Below are 20,555 nucleotides of genomic sequence, written 5' to 3' on the forward strand. Positions count from 1 at the left end.
AGTCTTTTAAAAACAGGGATGAAGGGGCTGGAGAGATGGCTCAGTGGTTAAGAGCACTGGCTGCTCATCCAATGGACCCAGGTTTGATTCCCAGCACTCACATGATGGCTCACAGCCACCTGTAACTCTAGCTAGTTCCAGGGGATCTGACACCCTCTTCTGGCCTTGGGCACCAGCACCAGGTACATGTGTGATACGCATACATACGTGCAGGCAAAACACCCATACACATAAAATAAATAAGTAAATATATAAATCTTTTTTAAAAACCTAAAACAAAGCCAGGCAGTGGTGGCACACACCTTTAATCCCAGCTCTTGGGAGGGGAGGCAGAGGCAGGCAGATCTCTGTGAGGTCAGCCTGGTCTTCAGAGTGAGTTCCAGGACAGCCAGAAGCTACACAGAGAAACCCTGCCTCAAAAACAAACAAACAAAAAACAAACAGACAAGTGGTTAGATGAATGACAGAGAGGAACATGAGTAGATTTTAGTATAGAAAAAAATGACAAAGGTCTGGGGGTTGGATAGCTCAGAGGAAGAGCCTCGTGTACTCAAGGTCCTAGGTGTGACTCCTCTCCCCCAGGATCATAAAAGCAAAACAGTTGTGCAAACATCTTATTCCTTAAGATGAAAGTGCAAATACAAAGGAGCAACTTGGCAAAACACACTTAAAGAAAACTGACAAATAGTTAATGGTTCTATATAGGACCCATCAAAATAGTCCCCAAAGGAAAAAAAGGCAACCAGCATAGTACCAACAACACACAAGGAGAGACAAAACATTAGGTAAGAAAAATATTAGTGCTGAGAGGAAGGAGGCCAAGGACAGTGAATCCTTCTGAGTACCAGGCGCTCTGCCAGGTGCTTCGTATCTTTTTTTTTTTTTTTTTTTTTTTTTTTTTTTTTCGAGACAGGGTTTCTCTGTTTAGCTTTGGAGCCTATCCTGGCACTCGCTCTGGAGACCAGGCTGGCCTTGAACTCACAAAGATCCACCTGCCTCTGCTCCCGAGTGCTAGGATTAAAGGCGTGCGCCACCAATGCCCGGCTGTGCTTCATATCTTAACACACACAGAATTCAACATACAATGCCTTGCTTTTTTTTCCTTTTAAAGATTTATTATGTATACGGTGTTCTGACTGCATGTATGCCTGCACAACAAAAGAAGTTACCAGATCTCACTACAGATCGTTGTGAGCTGCCATGTGGCTGCTGGGAATTGAACTCAGGACCTCTGGAAGAGCAGCCAGTGCTGTTAACCAATGAGCTGTCTCTCCAGCCCCTAGGACTTGCTTTCCATGCATGGACCAGCAAGATAGCCCAGTGGGTCAAAACGCTTGCTGCAGAAGCATGACAAGCTGAGTTTGGTCCCCAGAAACTGGGTAAAAAGCTTGGAGGGAAATCACTGAAAGCCGCTCTCTGATGTTTTCATGTGTGCAGCAGCACACGCGTCCACAAATACATCATACGCTCACATACGCAGTAGTCAGTAGGCGGGTAATTCTAAAATGTCAGATGTGGTGGTGAGCGTCTGTGCCCCAGCCGTCTTAGGGTTAGATGAGAGGCAGAGACCCGAGAAGCATCCAGAATTCTGTGTATACAATGCAGAGGCAGAAACAAGAGAGACCCAGCCTCAAAAACAAGGAGAGAACTGACTCCCGAAAAGCTGGCCTCTGCATGCACAAGTGACATGCATTTACCATAAATAAATAATTGTTCAAAATTTATAATATGAGAGATAGCTCAGCAGATGTGAGCACTGGCGGCTTTTCCAGAGGTCCTGGGTTCAATTTCCAGCACCCACATGGCAGCTCACAGCTGTCTGTAACTCCAGCTCCAAGGGACCCTATGCCTTCTTCTGGCCTCTGCTGGCACCAGGCCTGTGCAGGCAAAATACCTACACACATAAAAATACCTACACACATAAAAATACCTACACACATAAAAATACCTATATACATAAAAATACCTACACACATAAAAATACCCATACACATAAAAATTGAAAGGCTCAGGACCCCCAAGGCCAAGGTCTCAGCACAAAGGAGGTTTGTTTGCCCCAGAGGGCAGGAATAAGGGAAAAAGACAGGAGATGAAGGGGAAGGGAACCAGAGAGAGGGGGAAGGGGTCTTTGTCCCAGAATGGGACAAAGGGCTGCCTCTGGGTAGAGGAGACAGACCTGGCTCACAGGCAAATGGCAGTTTATAAAGATAAAGGTTCAGGGGAGGAACCCCCCATGTTAGGATGAGCCGTTTAATCTTAATTGGACATGTTAATTAGGTGATCCAAAGGGGGTTTTGATTTCTGGACTTCAATACTTTGATGGCTGAACCATGGTAGTCAGCCTCCGGGGGAGGAAGGGGTCAAATAAGGAAATAGACCTTGATGGCTAGCTTTAGGAATGTCGTCTCACAGTTCTGAGTAAGGCAGAGGGAATGGGAGAGAAGGGCAGGACCTGCCAGCGCCATGTTTGCCATGCCGGGGCTGGCTAGAGTCCCTTCAGAAATGAATAAACTGTAAAAAATAACGACATGTCCCTGAAAGAACCTTAATGCCAAATGCACTAACTTTTGTTCTTACAGTTGCACAGTGTTCCACTGTCTGGATACCTCATAATTTATTTGCTCAGCCTCTGCCAATGAACATTGTCGGCCGTGTTTTGTGATTACATGCCCATGTCACAATATATGATGTTCTCTGCAGAGTATAACTTTCCCTGTACAATATAATGTTAGCCACACACGAGTGTATCTGTGAGGGGAATTCCTAGGGTGGACTGCTGAGTCAGAGGGCACGTGCATGACATCTCGTTAGGTTTGTCTAGCTCACCTCCGTGCAGTCTGCTGGTTTCGACTCTCGCCAGTGGTGTACGGAAATCACTTCCCCTCACATTCTCACCTGCAAAGTGAATTAGCAAGTATTTTTTACTTTCCCTAGTTTTTGAATGTGTGTGGGTGTTTCCTTGGTGGAGTTTGAATTCACTTTTCTTTTTGGAGAAAGCTAAGGTTTTTATACTCCCACTTTGTGAAACGGTCTTATCTTTTATTGCTTTCTGTTGGTTTGAGTGGGCTTGTACTCCTCAACGTGTAGCATTTATCAGGAGAATGGACTCTCTCTGGGATTATGGACTGTAACCATTTCATTTTTTTGAGACAGAGTCGCAGGTAACCCTGCTGGCTCAGACTTGCTATGCAGCTGAGGAGGACCTTGCACATCAGGTCCCCCCAAGTGCTAGAATTACAGCCACACACTACCATACCAAAAGTAAAGTTCATTATCTTTATTGTGGGGGGAACTGGAGATCAAAGTTGGTGTCTTGCATGTGCTGGGCAAGTCCTCTAAGCTACCTCCCCTGCGGATTGGTAAACTTTTAAACAAGTTCTTTATTTACCTTTTGACTTGAAAGAGGCTTGTTTAGAAATAAAATCCCTGGTTAGGACACTAGCTCGGTAGTAGAGAGCCTATAGTTGTAAGGCCCTGGACTCCAATGCCAATACTACAAATAAAAAAAAAGATACTATTGCCCAGAGGGATGAACCCTCCTGTAGAGCAGGCCCTTGGCAAACCAGACCCCAGGGTCACAGTCATTTTAGTCCTGTAATTTACAAGCACGTGTGTCTTTTATCATCCAGCCTCATCTGTAAAGCCAGAGTGGAGGCAGGTGGCTTCCTTCCTGACTGAAAGAGATTGGATTAGATTTACATCCTTTGTCACATAAATGTCCCACAGCTGGACGGTAGCACAGCGTGGTTAACATAGCAAACCCCAGGTACCCCGGGACCCCAGCCCAGCCTGCTCAGTTAGTCCCCTGTCTGTCTCCCCACGACAATTCCCACCTCCACCGCTTTATCTGGACTTATACCTCTCTCGTTTCTCACACAGCAATCCTTGGCCAAGTCTGCATTTTTCCGGCAAAATTCAGAGAGAAGAAACTTCAAACTGCTGGACACTAGGAAGCTGAGTCGGGATGGAACTGGGTCCCCTGTGAGAGCCAGCCCTCCTTCTACCCCTAGCAGCCCGGATGACACGTTCTTTAACCTTGGAGACCTACAGAATGGCAGGAAGAAGAAAAAGATCCCCAGGGTAACACATACTTCAGAGTCTGAGATCTGAGATTCTCCCCCCCCTTCTCTGTAGAGGAAGTTGAGGAGAGATAGTATGAGGTCCTCTGCTTTCTGTGTCACCGTGGGAAGAGGGACACAGTGAAGCCAGCAGACTAAGATACGTGGATCATCTTCTCAGTTATTATTGTGGCCCCGTGCTCTTCCCCTTAGCTGTTCCTCTCCCTGTCTCCTTAGCTAACTTTTGATTCCAGTCTTTTCCTGCCTCTGTGTGTGTGTGTGTGTGTGTGTGTGTGACACAGAGGGAGAGGGGGAGGGAGGGAGGGAGGGAGGGAGGGAGGGAGGGAGGGGAGGGAGGGAGGGAGGGAGGGAGGGAGGGAGGGAGGAGCCTGGGCATGAGTTTCACACTTGGCAGCCAACACTCTTGGCCACTGACCCATCTCTCTAGTCCCAGAACCCCCACACTTTTTTGCTATGTGATATGCCTCAACTGCGCATGGTAGATTTCCCTCTTTCTGGAACCCCAGGTTAACTTCGAGGCTACCGCTATGGAAAGGAAAAGTGGGGTGGGGCGTGGCCTCTGGAGCTCTGCTGAAGGTGTCTTTCAGTAATGGTGCTGTTGAGTGGCTCCCCTGAGGAACACAGCTAGAGGTGAAGGACATTTGAGGACAACTGGAAATCTTAGTCACGGAGGCCTAGAAAGTTAAAGACAAGAGGCTTTTGAGATAACCTGGCCCTCATCTTGTAGATGAAGAAATCAGCTGAAAGAGGTCAAATAATGGCCTGCTGGTACCAAGATGTAGAGGGGGCCAGAAAATTGAAAGTATGGTAAAAATACAAATGAAGTCTTTTTTTTTTTTTAAGATTTTATGTATTTATTATGTGTATACAGTCTTCTGCCTGCATGCCAGCAGAGGGCACCAGATTTCATTCAAGGTGGTTGTGAGCCACCATGTGGTTGCTGGGAATTGAATTCAGGACCTCTGGAAGAACAGTCAGTGCTCTTAACTGCTGAGCCATCTCTCCAGCCCACAAATGAAATCTTTAGCCAGGTAGTGGTGGCACACGCCTTTAATCCCAGCACTCAAGAGGCAGAGGCAGGAGGATCTCTGTGTTTAAGGCCAGCCTGGACTACAGAGAGAGTTCCAGGACAGCCAGAGCTGCACAGAGAAACCCCATCTCAGAAAAAAATAAATAATTGGATATTTATTTAGGTGTAGTTGTTCAAGTCAATAGTCTGCTCAGGAGGAGACTGAGGCAGGAGAATCACCATGAATTCAAAGCCAGCCTGGGCTACAAACTGAGTTCCAGATCATTCCCCACCCCCCAAAAAAGAGAAGCAGAGCCAAGCGTTAGGCTCAGTGGTGTACACAGAACCTGGGTTCACTCCTCAGCACCCCAAAAAGAAAGAAATGATAAAGTCCTTTTGGTGTGGGCATCTGAGGCACATACGCTGTGGATGTGCACTCCTTGACAACCAGCCCCTGGGGTCTGGCTCAGCATGTGAATTCACTCAGCGGCTCAGAGAAGAGAACAGAGGATCAAGAGACAGCCCACATGGCATGGAAGGCGCTGTGGCGTGAAGCAGGAGCTCTGAGAACTCCTGTGGGTTGGGTGATCTTAAGCCCTGGGGTGTGTCCCATTCCTGAGCATGGTGGTGCACTTCCATGCCACACGTATGCTGCTGTGTAACCAGGGAACCATGAGGTTCCTGCATCGAGCCCCCTTTGCACAGTCCAGATCGGGACTCTGAAGCCACTGTCAGCTCTATTCCCACCCGCTGGGGACTGTTCAGACATCCTTTGCTTGGTTCTCACCAAAGTGGCCCTGCCTGGGAATTATTTTTTCAGTCTTTTCCTTCTCTTGTTTTGTTTTGGGAGTAAATAGTTATTTCCTAAGCCACAGTGACACCACAGCATTAAAGTGTCAGACAGGGAGCTGAGTGACACTGTGAGCCAGGAAATTGTGTGTCCCTTCCCCCAGCCTCCCAAGTGTCTCAGCTGGGTGCAGGACGGTTTAGACCCTGACTGCCCATGGGGCGGTGAGGATAGCCTCTTTCAGTGTGGTCACAAAGAATGATCGGAGGACAGGCAAGGCAGTGGAAAATGTGTCCCCTCCCCGGTTCCCTGACTTTGTCAGCCTAGGCAAGCCATCCACAGCAGAGAGGGAGTTAACACTGGCCTTTCTTCTGCTATCTGGCAGCTGGTATTGCGGATCAATGCCATCTATGAGGCCCGGAGAGGAAAGAAAAGGGTGAAGAGGCTATCTCAGTCCACAGAGAGCAACTCAGGAAAAGGTAGATACCTCTGCCCCACCCTGCGGCTGTCCTCACCACAGTCTGAAGGCATCCTTCCCAGAGAGCACGTCTTCTGTTGTTTCTTGGCTCACTGAGGAGGAAGCCAGTGGCTGCTTCTTGTCTGCCCTTCCTCTGGGACAGTGCTGCATGCTTCAGCTTCCTCTGCCTCGTCACTACCATCCAGTCAGCTGAGGGCTTCGCGTCACCTGACTCTGGCAGCAACCTTCCTGGCTCAGCTACAATAGAGGTCTCCTGCCTCTTCTTGCTGTAGTCTGATAGAGGAGTCACCTTACCCAGAGCCAAATTGGTTTGCTAACACATTAAGTCGAGCAGAATTTGACTGGCATATCACACCGTTAACAAAACACCCCCTTTGGCCTGGAAGTTTGGGGTCTGTTTCCTGCGCTGGAACTCACATCTGCCTCTTACTTCCTTGTTCTTTTGGTCCAGTGACAGATGACAACAGCGAATCTGACAGTGACACTGAGGAGAAGCTGAAAGGTGAGGAGAGAAGGGCGTGTGCGGAAGCTGCTATAGTCATGGCTCCCTCCCACTGTAGAGGGACAGACATAGATAGCCTGTTCAGGCCTTGCTTGGTCTGGGAGGACCATAGGACCTAAAGTGTGAGCAGAGGTGGGCCAGATGGGGTTGTGACAGTCGTGTGACCACTTTTTCCTGTGCCTTAGAGGATGGGATGCCAGGCCCCACACTTGATAATGGCTGTGGATTACGAGTAATCTCTTAAGATCTGGTTCCTCCATTGCCATATGAAAGAAGAAGAACAATTGGTCCCTGGGGATCAGTTCAGTGGTCCAGGCCCAAGCTTTAGTGAGTTTCCTGAGACTTCTCCGACCCCATTGGGGAACAGAGAGGGCAGCCGGTGCTGACCACGGTGACAAGACTCTTCCCCTTATTGGCCCCACCTAAATTACCTCTGACACCATCTACTACCTGGGCCAACCCCAGAATAAACAAGTCCATTCCCACTGCAGAGAACTGACCGGGGCAGAAATGGGAGTGAGTTCTTGAGATAGCCGGGTGTCTGCCGTTGTGCCACATGGGATCTTTACAAAGCTCTCAGCTTTAAAAGCTCCATGGTCTGGATTGTGTCACGTCACACAAACTGAAAAACGATGGGAGTCCGTGATGGGAAATGTACAAGTCTCTCCACCCTTTAGGTGGAGAGCAAAGCCCTGTGGAGCCTCCAGCTTGAGGCTTGATGGTAAAGCCCGGGCCAGTCCTGAGCCCCAGACCCTTGGTGTGGCAAGTGACGCATGCCTTCACCTCGAGTTTGGCCAGAAACCCGTAGAAATGATTTCCTACTGATTTTCTAGATGTGGAAAGACTCGGGGGATTAGAAAAAGTACCAAAGCTAGAAATTACATAATCTGTCAAGCACTGAGCAATTCCACATTGGCAAATGAATCACGTCAAGCCTGTGGCTTCCTTCCCTCCACAGCTCACAGCCGGCGCCTCGTCAATGTGAAGTCACGCCTCAAGCAGGCCCCTCGGTACTCTTCACTTGACCGGGATCTCATTGAGTACCAGGAGAGGCAACTCTTCGAGTATTTTGTGGTCGTGTCTCTGCACAAGAAGCAGGCAGGGGCTGCCTATGTGCCAGAACTCACCCAGCAGTTTCCTCTGAAGGTAGGGAAGACAGGTCCCAACAGGTTGCCTGGGGACTACCACAGTCTGGTTATCAGCTTGGATTCAGGGAAGTGAGGCAGCCTGGGAAAGACTTAAGGTCTAGAACTTTCTAAGTGAGCCCTAAGGAGTGTCTGCCACATAAAAAAAACAAAAAATTAGTACTGGAAAACATAGTGGGCCCCAAGAAGACAGATTAAAGAGTGAAAAACTGGCCAAAGGCAGATCTCTGTGAGTTCAAGACCAGCCTGATCTACAAAAGCGAGTTCCAGGACAGCCTCCAAAGCTACAGAGAAACCCTGTCTTGAAAAACCCAAAAAAAAACCCCAAACAAACAAACAAAAAAACACACTCACACACACACACACACAACTGGCCAAAAATACTCCCAGGTATGGTGGCATAGTCTTTAAACCCAGCACTCAAGAGATAGAAGCAGAGGCAGGTGGATCTCTGTATGTTGGAGGCCAATCTGGTCTACATAGAGAGTTCCAGGATAGCAGGGCAAACAAACAAAATCAACTTCTTCCAGGGACTGGGGACATCGCTTAGCTGTTAAAGTGCTAGAGTTGCATGAAGCCCTAAGTTGATCCCCAAGCCCACATAAATTGGGCAGGCAGGGTAAGTGCACACCTGTGGTCTCAGCACTTGAGAGGTAGAGAAAAAGGATCAGAAGTTCAAGGTCATCTTCAAGGGCACACAGTGAGTTCAAGGCCAGCCTGGGATACAGGACACCCTATCTCAAAACAAAACAAAACAAAACAAACAAAAACCTTTCACAGACTGGAGAGATGTCTCAGTGGTTAAAAGCACTGACTGCTCTTCCCGAGGTAGGTCCTGAGTTCAATTCTCAGCAACCACATGGTGGCTCACAACTATCCATAATGAGATCTGGTGCCCTCTCCTGGCCTGCAGGAATACACCCAGGCAGAACACTGTATACATAAGGGACCTAAAATAAAGGGCTCTTAATAAAGCCTGCAGTGACACTGAAGTTACTCTTCGGCTTTTAATCTATATTAAATTGTCTACTGTATTCTAATTCAGTCCAACCAGAATTAACATTTAGACATTCAGGTTATTTCTGCTGGGCCCCAAGTGATTATAAAGATAAATAAAATGGGTTTCCTGTCCTTTAGGAAGGTACACCAGAAGTATGTGTATGCATGCTCAGAAGCTGTCAGGAAGTAGACAGTCACACAGTCACACAGACCAGGGTCCCGGAAAAAGGGGAGCTCATCTTGATTCATGTTGGGCTTCTGTGGCAACCGCTTCATGCAGGACCCTTCCAAGGCCTGAACTCTGCCCTTCTGCCTGCTTGTGTCCTTTCCAGGCAGCCCTCTTTCATTATGGTGGACTAGCACAGTGCCCCTGGAAGTAACCACAGGCACACGCCCTCCCCCAGGCACCTCCCCGCTTCCTTTAACTGCCACGCCTTTAAGGAACACTCTCCTAAAAACCCCCACTGCATGGATGTCTGGATTTTGGGGTCTTTCCCAGTTGAGAGTCCCAGTAGGCACCGGGGCACGGAGGACCGTCTTGTCATTCTGCACTACCCTCAGTGCCCAGCACTTTGCTGTGCACACCGTCACACTTAACTGGTGCTCCAGGCACAAAGGCATTAAGTCATGAATTGATCACTGAATCATCAGAAGTGCTGAATGCTCGCCATCTCCAGCCTGGAGCCTTTGGACTCAGACTTCCACTGAACACCCTTTTCTAGGAGATAGTTAGAAGTCACCATTGAAAACGGAGCTAATTCAGATATATATGGCCCCATGCTGTTCACAGCTAGCATGCCATTGTTTTGGCCTCTAGTCTTGGCTCAAACTGAATTTCCTCTGTCTTCATACTGCAGCCATTGTGATGGATTTGTGCCATGACCCATGCACAGCCTTTTAAACATATTATCTTAAAACATATTTAATACAAATTCTGAAGCATCGTTTTGAGTGTTTAAGACATCACTCTGTTTAAGTGATGTCTCTCTCTGTTGGAAATGTGGATTGCTCCTGATTTTTCTTATGTACATTTGTTTTATTTTGTTCATTCTGGTTCATTCTGGACCTCCTTCTTTTGTTCTGAGATAGGGTTTTATATATAGCCCGAGTTTGGCCCTATTTATTTAGATTTTTGATAATTTTGTTGTTTGGGGGCTTTTTTGTTCATATTTTTGGTGGTGGTTGTTATTTGCACATGTGTGCATGCGTGCATTCCTGTGTTTGTGCTTCCATGAACACATTCGTGTTGAGACAGGGTCTCCCCATTTTGTCCTGGCTGTCCTGGAACTCGCTCCATAGACCGGGCTGGTCTCGAACTCACAGAGATCCACCTGCCTCTGCCTCCTGAGTGCTGGGTTGTTTTTCTTTTTTTAAAGATTTATTTATTTATACAGTGTTCTGTCTGCATGTACCCCTGTAGGTCAGAAGAGGGCACCAGATCTCATTATAGATGGTTGAGAGCCATCGTATGGTTCCTAGGAATTGAACTCAGGACCTCTGGAAGACCAGTTAGTGTTCTTAACCACTGAGCCATCTCTCCAGCCCTAAATAATGAATCTAATCCCACATCCAATGATTACCTTATTCAAGGTTGGCAATCCACATTTCACACTAATAATATTCCATTAAGCCTGGTGAGGTTGCTCACACTTGTAATCCTAGCACTTGTGACTGAGGCAGGAGAATCTACATACTGTCTCAAAAAAGTAAAACAAGAAAAAAAAAGTAAAAAAAAAAAAAAAGCAAAACAAGGATCTGAAGAGACGGCTCTGTGGTTAAGAGCACTTGTTACTCTTCTAGAGGACTTCGTTCAGTCCTTGGCACCAAGATCAGGTGGCTCACAACTGCCTGTGACTCCAATTACATGGGATCTAGTGCACTCTGCCCTGCAAGGGCACCTTCACCAACCTAATAGATGTAAACTCACCCAGGTGCACACACAGGTACATAAAAGTAAATAAATAATAAGAATAAAAACAAAGCAAAAAAGCCAGGTGTTGATGACACACGCCTTTAATCCCAGCATTGGGGAGGCACAGGCAGGTGGATCTCTGTGAATTCAAGTCCAGCCTGGTCTACAGAGTGAGTTCCAGGACAGCCTCCAAAGCTACAGAGAAACTCTGTCTTGAAAAAAACAAAAAACAAAAAAGCAAAAAAACTATAAAATAAGCAAACTCATTACTTTAATTTTTTTTTTTTTTTAGTTTATTTTGACATGGAGTCTCACAGAGCCAGGTCAGCCTTGAACTCACTATCTAGCAAAGCAGCTGAGATTATGTATATGCACGACCACGCCCAGTCTTCATGATATTAAATATAATGTCTCAATCAGACTTTAATGCATCCTCATCCTTCCTATCTGTACTGCCTGAGTTCTGTCCTGAGCGCTGGGGACAGAGACCAACAGTCAGGATGGTTTTCCTTCTGAACTCACTGGGTGACCAGGACCAATCACTTACCATCACAGGGCTAGTTGGTCTCACTGTGTAATGTGGCCGTGCTCTCTGTAGTTGCTATGAGTATTAGCACACCTGGAGGTCAGAAGAACTGAGGAAGAGCTGTGTGCAGCGCTGCTCCCGTTCCCATGAGCTCCCTGATGGGCAGGGGTTGCCATGGAGACTTTTCCGTACTAAGCAGAAACGCTGTATCCCAGGGTATTAATGTCTCTCTGAAGCATGGGATCTACTGTCTACCAATTGCCCTCTCAGACTACAGTTGCACTGTCTTGGGGAAAATAGCCCACAGATGAGCTCCAAACCCTTCCCCAGGAAGTTGCTGAGCGGGTCACAGCCAGAGCTGTTTCCTTTCTCCTTATTAAGGTTTAGTCTGCCATCCTCTCCCATCTTCCTCTTTGCAGTTGGAAAAGTCATTCAAGTTCATGAGAGAGGCCGAGGACCAACTGAAGGCTATCCCGCAGTTCTGCTTCCCTGATGCCAAGGACTGGGCTCCGGTCCAGGAGTTTACCAGGTAAGAGCTTCCGACGCCCCTCTCCCCACATCCGAAGTTTGAGAGTTGGATGGGGGAGGTGAGGAGGTCATAGATGGCAGAGCCTGGAACTTAGGAGTTAAGCAATCCTGATGGGCACCAGCCTAGTTTTCCCTGTGAGTTTTTGAAGTTTCCCTGAGACAAGAGACACCTTCTCAGTGGGCATTTATGAAGCCCCCACACAGTCTAGAGGTCTGTGTGTTTCAGAAGCCTTCCCAACATAATCCTTATCTGGGAAAAATCAGGGAACCGGACCACTGTCTGTCACCCACACGGGCTGGAGAATCATTCTAGTGGCCTCTCTGGCTGCTACTCCGATTGGGATCTGTTCACATTTCTGCTTCAGAGCATGTGTGGTGTTAGCGGCCAGCGTTTGGCCCAACTCAGTAGGCTCATCCGTGCTGAGTGCGTAGGGACGCTGTGTCCTGTGAAGTCGGCCTGCAGTTTTGAAAGCAAGCCTCAAGGCAGCTGTGTAAGAACCTCTCTGTGAGAGAACCACACCCTGACCTTCCACTAGTGAAGAGACACCCCTCTCCCTCCTCTGCAGTCATAGTGAATAACTGATACTTCTATACCCTAGGGTAGCTTGGGTGACAGAGTTACGGGACAGCTCAGGGTAGAAAAATCTCTCTCAGGACATTTTCGCTCTGCCTCCTTTGACATTTACTTGGGTGACTTGACAAAAGGATGGACAATGAGAGCCAAGAGCTTGGAGCAGCCTCGCCTTCGCCCTTGCTGACTGCCACTCCCTGCCGCGGTGGGGATATGCCTTTGGGTTTGTCATGTTTTGTAACCTGTTTGTGTTCTCACAACCACAGTGAAACGTTCTCATTTGTCTTAACTGGAGAAGACGGGAGCAGAAGGTTCGGTTATTGCCGGAGACTGCTGGTTAGTACTCTGTGCCTTTCCCTCAGCCAGAGCTTCCTAGAGCACCAACCCTTGAGACTCAGGTTTCGCCTACCCTGCTGGAGAAGCAGGTAGTGGCAGGTTAACCACGGAGTAAAGAAGATAGGTAACATTGGACCTGGTAATGCACACCTGCAATCCAAGTACCAAAGAAGTTGAGCAGGAGGCTCTTGAGTTCAAGGTCAACTTGTCTGAAATCACAAAACACACGTGCACCCACCCACACACCCCCCCCCCACACACACACACTTAGGGGATGGGGTTTGAAAATTCACTAAGTTTTCTTAGTAGGTAGAGGTAATGTCTCTATTTCCATCAATAAGAAAATGCTTCATTGCTAGGCTTGGTGGCGTGCACCTTTGATCTTAAGATTTGGGAGGCAGAGGCAGGCAGATCTCTATGAGTTCAAGGCTAGCCTCAAACTCGAACGGAGTGTGTTCCAGGATAGCCAGAGCTGTTACACAGAGAAACCCTGTCTCAAAAAACCAAGAAAGAAGAAACAAAGGGAGGAGGGAGGGAGGGAGGGAGGGAGGGAGGAGGGAGGGAGGGAGGGAGGGAGGGAGGGAAGGAAAGAGGGAGCTGTATGGAGAATTTTAACAGACTTCTGAATGGTAAAGTGGGGTGATGCTGACACTCATCATGCCCTTATGTTTCTCTCCCAAAAGCCTGGAGGCAAAGGGAAGCGACTTCCTGAAGTTTATTGCATTGTGAGCCGCCTGGGATGCTTCAGCCTCTTTTCAAAGGTGAGAACTTGTCCAGAGAGAGGATGGGAGAACGAGACAGGACCAGAGGGATCCAGGAAACAGCGGCCTCTCCTGCTGCTTTCCATCTTTTATTTTGCTCATCGTGTCCTTGCCCTCTCCCCACTTCTCTTCAGTTTCTCTCATCATTGGCTCAAGAAATGAGAGGTGATGAAGGGTGTGGCCATGGGGGCTCACTCCTATAACTGCAGCTCTGGAGACGCTGAGGCAGGAGGATTGCTAGTTCAAGGTCATCCAGGACTATAGAGAGAGAAACCCTGTCAAGAAAGAGGATTTTAAGGACTGTGTCCTGAAGGAGAGACAGAGACTGTCTTAGGTAGGGTTTACTCTTGCTGTGAAGAGACGCCATGACAACGGCAACTCTTACAAAGGAAAAGGTTTAATTGAGGTGGCTCACAGTTCCAGAGATTCATTCCATTATCTCATCATGAAGGGGAGCATGGCGGCCTGCAGGCAGATGTGCTGCTGGAGCTGGAGGCAGTGTGCAGGCAACAGGAAGTTGACTGACTGTACACTGAGTGAAGCTTGAGAAAAAGACCTCCAAGCCCAACCCCACAGAGACACACTTCTGGAACAGAAGGTGTGGGCCAGATTAAAGGTGTGCCCTCCAGCCTCAAAGTCTGGATTAAAGGCTTGTTTCATGCAGCCTCCTTCAACAAGACCGCACTTCCTCCAACAAGGCCACACCTCCTAATAGTGCCACTCCCTATGAGTTTATGGGGACCAAATACATTTAAACGATGACAGAGACAGGCACAGATGAGAGAAGGGAGGAAGGGTTCAGTCCCTAGTACACACAAAGCCCTTGGCTTGATCCCGAGGCCAAGGATTTAAAAGAAAAAAATGTATTTGGAGTAGCCCGGTAAGTCACATGTCATGTCAAAGAGAAAGAAGAAACTATGGTTTCCCCTATTAATAAGTAGTATGAACTACAAAGTCACATGATAAAGGGACACAGAAGAGAAGTATTGGGGCCAGTATGTAGAGTCAGGAGCAAATGGCACCTCATGAGCTCCCACCCTTCCACCCCCTGAATTCTTGAGTCACTGCCGCAGGCCCACCGTAGTAGAGCTGAGCATACCTTGGCCCAGATTTCAGAATGGCTGAGCTGCTTTTCTGACTCTGACAGATCTTGGACGAGGTGGAAAAGAGAAGAGGCATCTCCCCTGCTCTGGTGCAGCCCCTCATGAGGAGTGTCATGGAAGCCCCCTTCCCAGCCCTGGGCAAAACCATCATTGTCAAGAACTTCCTGCCAGGCTCGGGGACTGAGGTAAGCTGTCAAAGACTTGTCTTTCCTCTCAGGAGAACAGGTGGCCTGGCCAGCCAAGTCCCTGTGGCTGGAGAGGCTATGTCTTTCAGCAGGGCATCCAGCTCAGTGGTTTCCTTGGTCACTCCTCATAAACTCCACCCTCAGTCTCCAGTCTCTCCAGCCCAGGCTTGGCCCCAGGGAGCAACCCACAAGAGCCATGGTGTACAGCATGCGGTTCTGTGGAGACGTGCGCTGTGTTTCCGTGGCTTCTTTCGGAGTCCATAGTCCATCTTCAGTCTTCTTGGGCTATTCACGTTTTGAGTCTGCATCACTTTGTAAGTTTACAACTCGAACTGTTCTTTCCAGTGAAGACTATCTTGGGTACCACTTAATATGTACCTGAGGGTTCGAAGCCTGTCGTTTACTTGGTCAGACCCTAGGACCTGATGAGGAACTTGGTTTTCCTCTTTACTTTTCACATCATGTAGCCCTTGTAAACGTGAGAACACTGGTCCCTTCCAACCTTGGACCTCTGCTGTAAACCAGTTGCTTCTAGACACAAGAAGAGATGAGGGTGCATCGGGACATACCAGATCAACCCAGTTGTCCAGCACTGAGAAGTTGTTGGGAAACCCAGAACCTTTCCATACAGGTGTAGGAAGCTTGGCTGTGGGATTGTAGCTGGAAGTTACAAAGCTTGGCTATGGGATTGTAGCTGGAGGTTACAAAGCTTGGCTATGGGATTGTAGCTGGAGGCTACAAAGCTTGGCCGTGGGATTGTAGCTGGAGGTTACGAGTTTGGGAGCCCCAGTTGCGGAGAGTACTAAGTGAGGGCTGTGGCAGAAGGAAAACCTAGTTTCTACTGATGTCACTATACAGAAGTCAGCTGGCTCTTCCCAGAGAAGCGTAGAGTCTCACATGCAGCATGCAATGAATCCAGGGCACATTCGAGCAAGTGAGGAACAAGACAATAAACGCAGCAGGCTTAAAAACTAGGAACACACAGAGAAGTGATTGACATGAGCTAGGCACCGTGGTGCACACCTGTAATCCCACCTCTGGAAGGTGGAGGGAAGAGGATCAGGAGATCAAGGCCCTGGAGCTAGAGAGATGGCTCAGTGGTTAAGAGTGCTGGTTGCTCTTCCAAGGGACCCAGGTTCGATTCCCAGTACCCACATAGTGACTCATAACCATCTGTAACTCTAGTTCCAGAGGATTTGATGGCCTCTTTGGGCTCCGCATTGCACGCATGGTGCACATACATGCAGGCAAAGACACCCATACACATTAAACATAGTTTTTTTTTGTTTGTTTTTTGTTTTTTTTAAGCACTAACTGCTCAAGCCAATGTCTTGAGTTTGATCTCTGGAACCAACTGTGGGAGAGGAGAGCCGACTCCTGGAAAGTATCCTCTGATCTCCACACATGTATGTGCACTCATACACACTCATCACTTTACAGTCGTCACACAGACACTTTAATAAATAAATACACACACACACAAATAAATTAATTAATAGTTCAGGGCCAGCCTAAGCTATGGAGAATATTTGAAGCCATCCTGGGCTACATGCATAGGCCTGGGATTTTCTTCCTGCAGTAACAGGCCTTCAGAAGACAGGATTTCCCTCAGGACTTTGAGGCTAGGTCATTTTCAACATAAACCATCCAAGAGGCATCCAGGTATGCTCTTCCAGGAGGAGTGTCCTTATATGGCCGGGGGCCACGGCCTCTGCCGTTCATTCTCCTCCTCCCCAGGGAGGCCTACTGTGTAAGCCGGCCTTCAAAGCTACCTTCATTCCCTGGCAGGTGATTGAGCTGTGCCGCCCACTGGACTCCCGGCTGGAGCACGTGGATTTTGAGTCTCTATTCTCCTCCCTCAGCGTCCGACACTTGGTCAGTGTTTTTGCCTCCCTGCTTCTGGAAAGGAGGGTCATCTTCATTGCAGACAAACTCAGGTACCAGCCTCTGCTACTTCTGATATAAGTGGAAATGATGCTCAGTCTAGACTCTCAAGGGTGTAGGGCTTGGGTTCCTGGGGAACGAGGATGACCTGGAGGCCTGGGAGGCACACTCATGGTGTAAAAGAAGGCAGGACTGCTTCCTGTGTGACACACTGTGAACTGGGCACTCTATGTATGTGAGAGAAACCAAGGTGACAGCTATGTGGGCCTGCCCTCCAGAGTTCTCATTCCAGTGGGGGACCTTGTGTGGGGAAGCGCTTGTAGTGCAGAGAGTGCCCGTGGCAAAGGCTGGAGCAGATTCTGACTTAGTCCAAGAGCGTGTGTCTGTGGGCAGGTGAGGAATCGGGAGAGGCTGAACTTGTCTTCAAGAGATGTGAGTCAGCTCATGACTGGAGTGGAGAACGAGGTTGGTCAGGAGGAGACGAGCAGGCAGAGAGGACAAGGGACAGCTCAGGGAAAGACCACAAGACTACTCAAAAGAGCACAGACTTACCCTGCACTCCCTTCCCTGTTTGTGATTAAACTAAACCATACAAACCACACACACACACACACATACATACACACACACACACACACACACACACACACACACCTTCCCCATAGGATGCCATCCACACCCCATTCATCACATTCTCTGAATCAAAAGGCCACATCATAAATCCGAGAAGATCCAGAAGGAACTAAGAATTCCGATAGATCCTGAACTTCTAGCAAAGGGAAAATTCCTTTTCATCATTTTCATCGTCACACGCCTTTCATCCCAGCACTCTAGAGGCAGAGGCAGGCGGATTTCTGTGAATTCAGGGCAGCATGGTCCACACAGTAAGACCTTATTTAAAAAACAAAACAAATAAAATCACTGACTTGGGTTCAACAGATAAGGAAGCCTGCCACCAAGCTAAACAACCTGAGTTCAATCCCCAGGACCTACGTAGTGCTAGGAGAGAACCTACTCCTGCAAGCTGTTGTCTGACTTCTGTGAATGTGTGCATTACATGCTCACACACACACACAATAAATATATGTAAAAAAAAAATTTTTTTTTGCCAAAACATTGGCTTTCTTTAAACTGAGAGAATGGCTGCCACTCCAGGAAGGGCCAAGATTGGGGCCACCAACTGGGTGAAGTAGTGTTCAGCCACCTGAGAAGAGTTCATTGGGAAAAAGACACTCCAGAAACTAACAAGAAAAGCAGCACTGCCTGTGGTCTGGAGAGGAGATGTGACTCTGAGCTGTGGAGAACAAAAGGGGGAGAGACGAGAGGGAACAGAATAATGGAAAGGACAGCATGTTTCAGCATGGAGCTCATTAGGGGCAGAGCGCAGCCCCGCCCCCGTCCTCCACCGTGGCCATCTGGTCACCTTTATGCCGGTCCTCTTTGGACAGCTGCCATTTGGCTATTCCCTGACTGCCCCCATCTCATGTCTGATCTCTGTTCACTTTTAAATGTCAGCTCAGGAAGCAGGGCCCTGCCTTCAGCCTGCAGCTGGTGCTGGGAGCTGGGCAGCTCTCCAAGCTCCTGGGCACTGGGGAATTCAGACAGAGGGTTCTCCATGTTGGGGCCCTGGAAGCTGGGGATGAGTGATAACCCTTTAGTGACCAGGATCGGGTTTCAATGGCTCCATGGTAACTGTCCATGTTCTGAAAGGCCCACTCCCCTCTCCCTAACAGCCCCCATTCCCTTAGATTCTCAAGGCTTGGATTTGGGGGAGGGGGATGGATTTTAAAAAGGTCTTGGCAAGAACCCTCCAGGAGTGGAGTTGGGGACACAGACTCTAGGGGACCAACTTCTGGGATGAAGGTGTTGGACCAAGGGAGGCTAAGCTAAAGAAAATGCCCAAGATCGTGAGTTCGGGGGAGCTGAGCAGGCCAACCAAATATAAATTTTCGGGTCAGTTACAGTGAAAGGAAAGGTAGTAGCAGATGCCCAAACAGCACATGGGCTCTGTGTGTTAGAAAACCTGGGGAATCATTCTACCAACGTGTCTAGAAAAGAGTGCGACCCACCTGCCTCTCCCTAGACAGACTTCTGAGTGGGCAGCTTGGACACTGGTCAGCCCCCTTGAACAGGTAAATCCCCTTGCTCCTGGGTGGGCTGTGCTCTGGGACCTCAGCTAGTTCCCCAGGAGGGCCTTCAGAGTTTCTCTCCTCACCTTCCACGGGGTCTGCCATTCTGCTCTTGGAGATACAGTAACTGTAGACAGCATATGGCAGGAAAGGGCCACTTAAATAGTCCCTGGTGACTTTTGCAGCAGCCGTTGGATGCCACAGAGGGAGCTTCTTGTACGGAAGGACAAAGCAGCAGGAATATGGCTAATTTTTATGCCCTCTTTGGGGCCCGAAGCTGGCTTTATAGTAACTAATGTGCATATATGCCTGTGTATATAAACTGTCTTAATTTCATTTTTATTATTTATTTTTGAGTCATGGTCTCGTGTATCCTAGGCTGGCCTTAGATACTCTAGATAGCCTCTGCCTCCCAGCTGCTGGAATTACAAGTCCAGTTTATGTGGAATGGAACCCAGGGCTTCTCCCAGGCTGGCGAGCTGCGTCCCATCTTAAATTGCATTTTAGCTTCTATACAGCTTCCACACGTGCACAGCCTTCTCGGATCACACCGGGAGTTTTCCCATAGCAGGAGGGACCCTGAACACTACACTCAGCCTTTCATCCTGGGTCTCCATATCTGTAGGGCATGGGGATTGACTGAGCGCTGGAGACTCTGACTTTTGGGGCTCCAGTGTCTTGTTTTCCTCGCAGGCAGACACTTTTTCTGTTAAACATGGCTCCCTCTTGCCCAGAAAACTAATTATACATATTACACTAGTCTCTTGCAGATTTAAATGGGCAAAATAAATAGTGACTTATAGAACTCTGAAATAGGAAGAGAAGAAAACCTGACTGGAGTGATGAACACAGGGGCTGGGGGAGTAACTCAGTTGGCAGAGAGTTTGCCTAGCATGCTTAAAGGCCTGGTTTCAGTCCCCAACACTGTGAACTGGCTGTGGTGACACACACCTGTAGTCACTGCATACTACATGTAGGAAGGAACTGGAAGTTGAAGTTCAGTCTCAGCTGCATAAGGCATTTGAGGCTAACCTGGGCTGTATACGAGCCTGTTTCAAAACAGCAAAGAAAGGGAAAACAATGAGCTCAGACGGGAAAGATGGCTTAGTGGTTAAGAGCACTTACTCTTCCGAAGGAAGACTCCCAGCACCCACATGGCAGCTCACAGCCATCTGTCACTCCAGTTACAGGGAATGACTTCTTCAAGCACTGCAGGTGGCGCCCTCTTCTGGCCTCCACAGGCATTAGGCACACATAAGATACACAGACATAAAGCAGGCAAAATAACACATAGTATTTTTAATTTAACCTAGGCATGTTAGCACACAGCTTTAATCCTGGCTCTCGGAAGGCAGAGGCAGGTGCATCTCTGAGTTTGAGGCCAGCCTGGTCTACAGAGCAAGTTCCATGACAGCCAAGACTACACAGAGAAACCCTGTCTTTAAATAAATAATATACTTTTTTGTTTGGAAAAAGAAAGAGTAATGAGCACATCTGTAGGGACTGAGGACTAAGTGTGCAGCCTTCACCTGCCTGCTGACATGTCACACAGGTGCTGGGTCGGGGCCCTGGAAGGAACATCAGTTAGCTCACTTTGCTGAAGGAAGCCATGTGTAGGAGG

The 20,555-nt window shown here is 48.3% G+C and overlaps 1 protein-coding gene across 6 annotated transcripts in view; it reads left to right on the forward strand.

Moving 5' to 3' along the window:
- Dennd2a (DENN domain containing 2A) overlaps positions 1 to 20,555 on the forward strand; it is a 94,569-nt gene that overhangs the window by 54,928 nt on the left and 19,086 nt on the right. For all 6 annotated transcript variants that reach the window (XM_027391524.2, XM_027391525.2, XM_035450667.1 and 3 more), the window contains 9 exons: positions 3,880 to 4,080; positions 6,261 to 6,354; positions 6,805 to 6,855; positions 7,814 to 8,001; positions 11,857 to 11,966; positions 12,803 to 12,872; positions 13,556 to 13,633; positions 14,781 to 14,921; positions 16,710 to 16,858. In XM_027391524.2, coding sequence (XP_027247325.1) covers positions 3,880 to 4,080; positions 6,261 to 6,354; positions 6,805 to 6,855; positions 7,814 to 8,001; positions 11,857 to 11,966; positions 12,803 to 12,872; positions 13,556 to 13,633; positions 14,781 to 14,921; positions 16,710 to 16,858 — 1,082 coding nt within the window. The remainder of the gene's footprint in view (positions 1 to 3,879; positions 4,081 to 6,260; positions 6,355 to 6,804; positions 6,856 to 7,813; positions 8,002 to 11,856; positions 11,967 to 12,802; positions 12,873 to 13,555; positions 13,634 to 14,780; positions 14,922 to 16,709; positions 16,859 to 20,555) is intronic.

The sequence above is a fragment of the Cricetulus griseus genome (assembly GCF_003668045.3).
Source record: "Cricetulus griseus strain 17A/GY chromosome 1 unlocalized genomic scaffold, alternate assembly CriGri-PICRH-1.0 chr1_0, whole genome shotgun sequence".
NCBI classification, from domain to species: domain Eukaryota; kingdom Metazoa; phylum Chordata; class Mammalia; order Rodentia; family Cricetidae; genus Cricetulus; species Cricetulus griseus.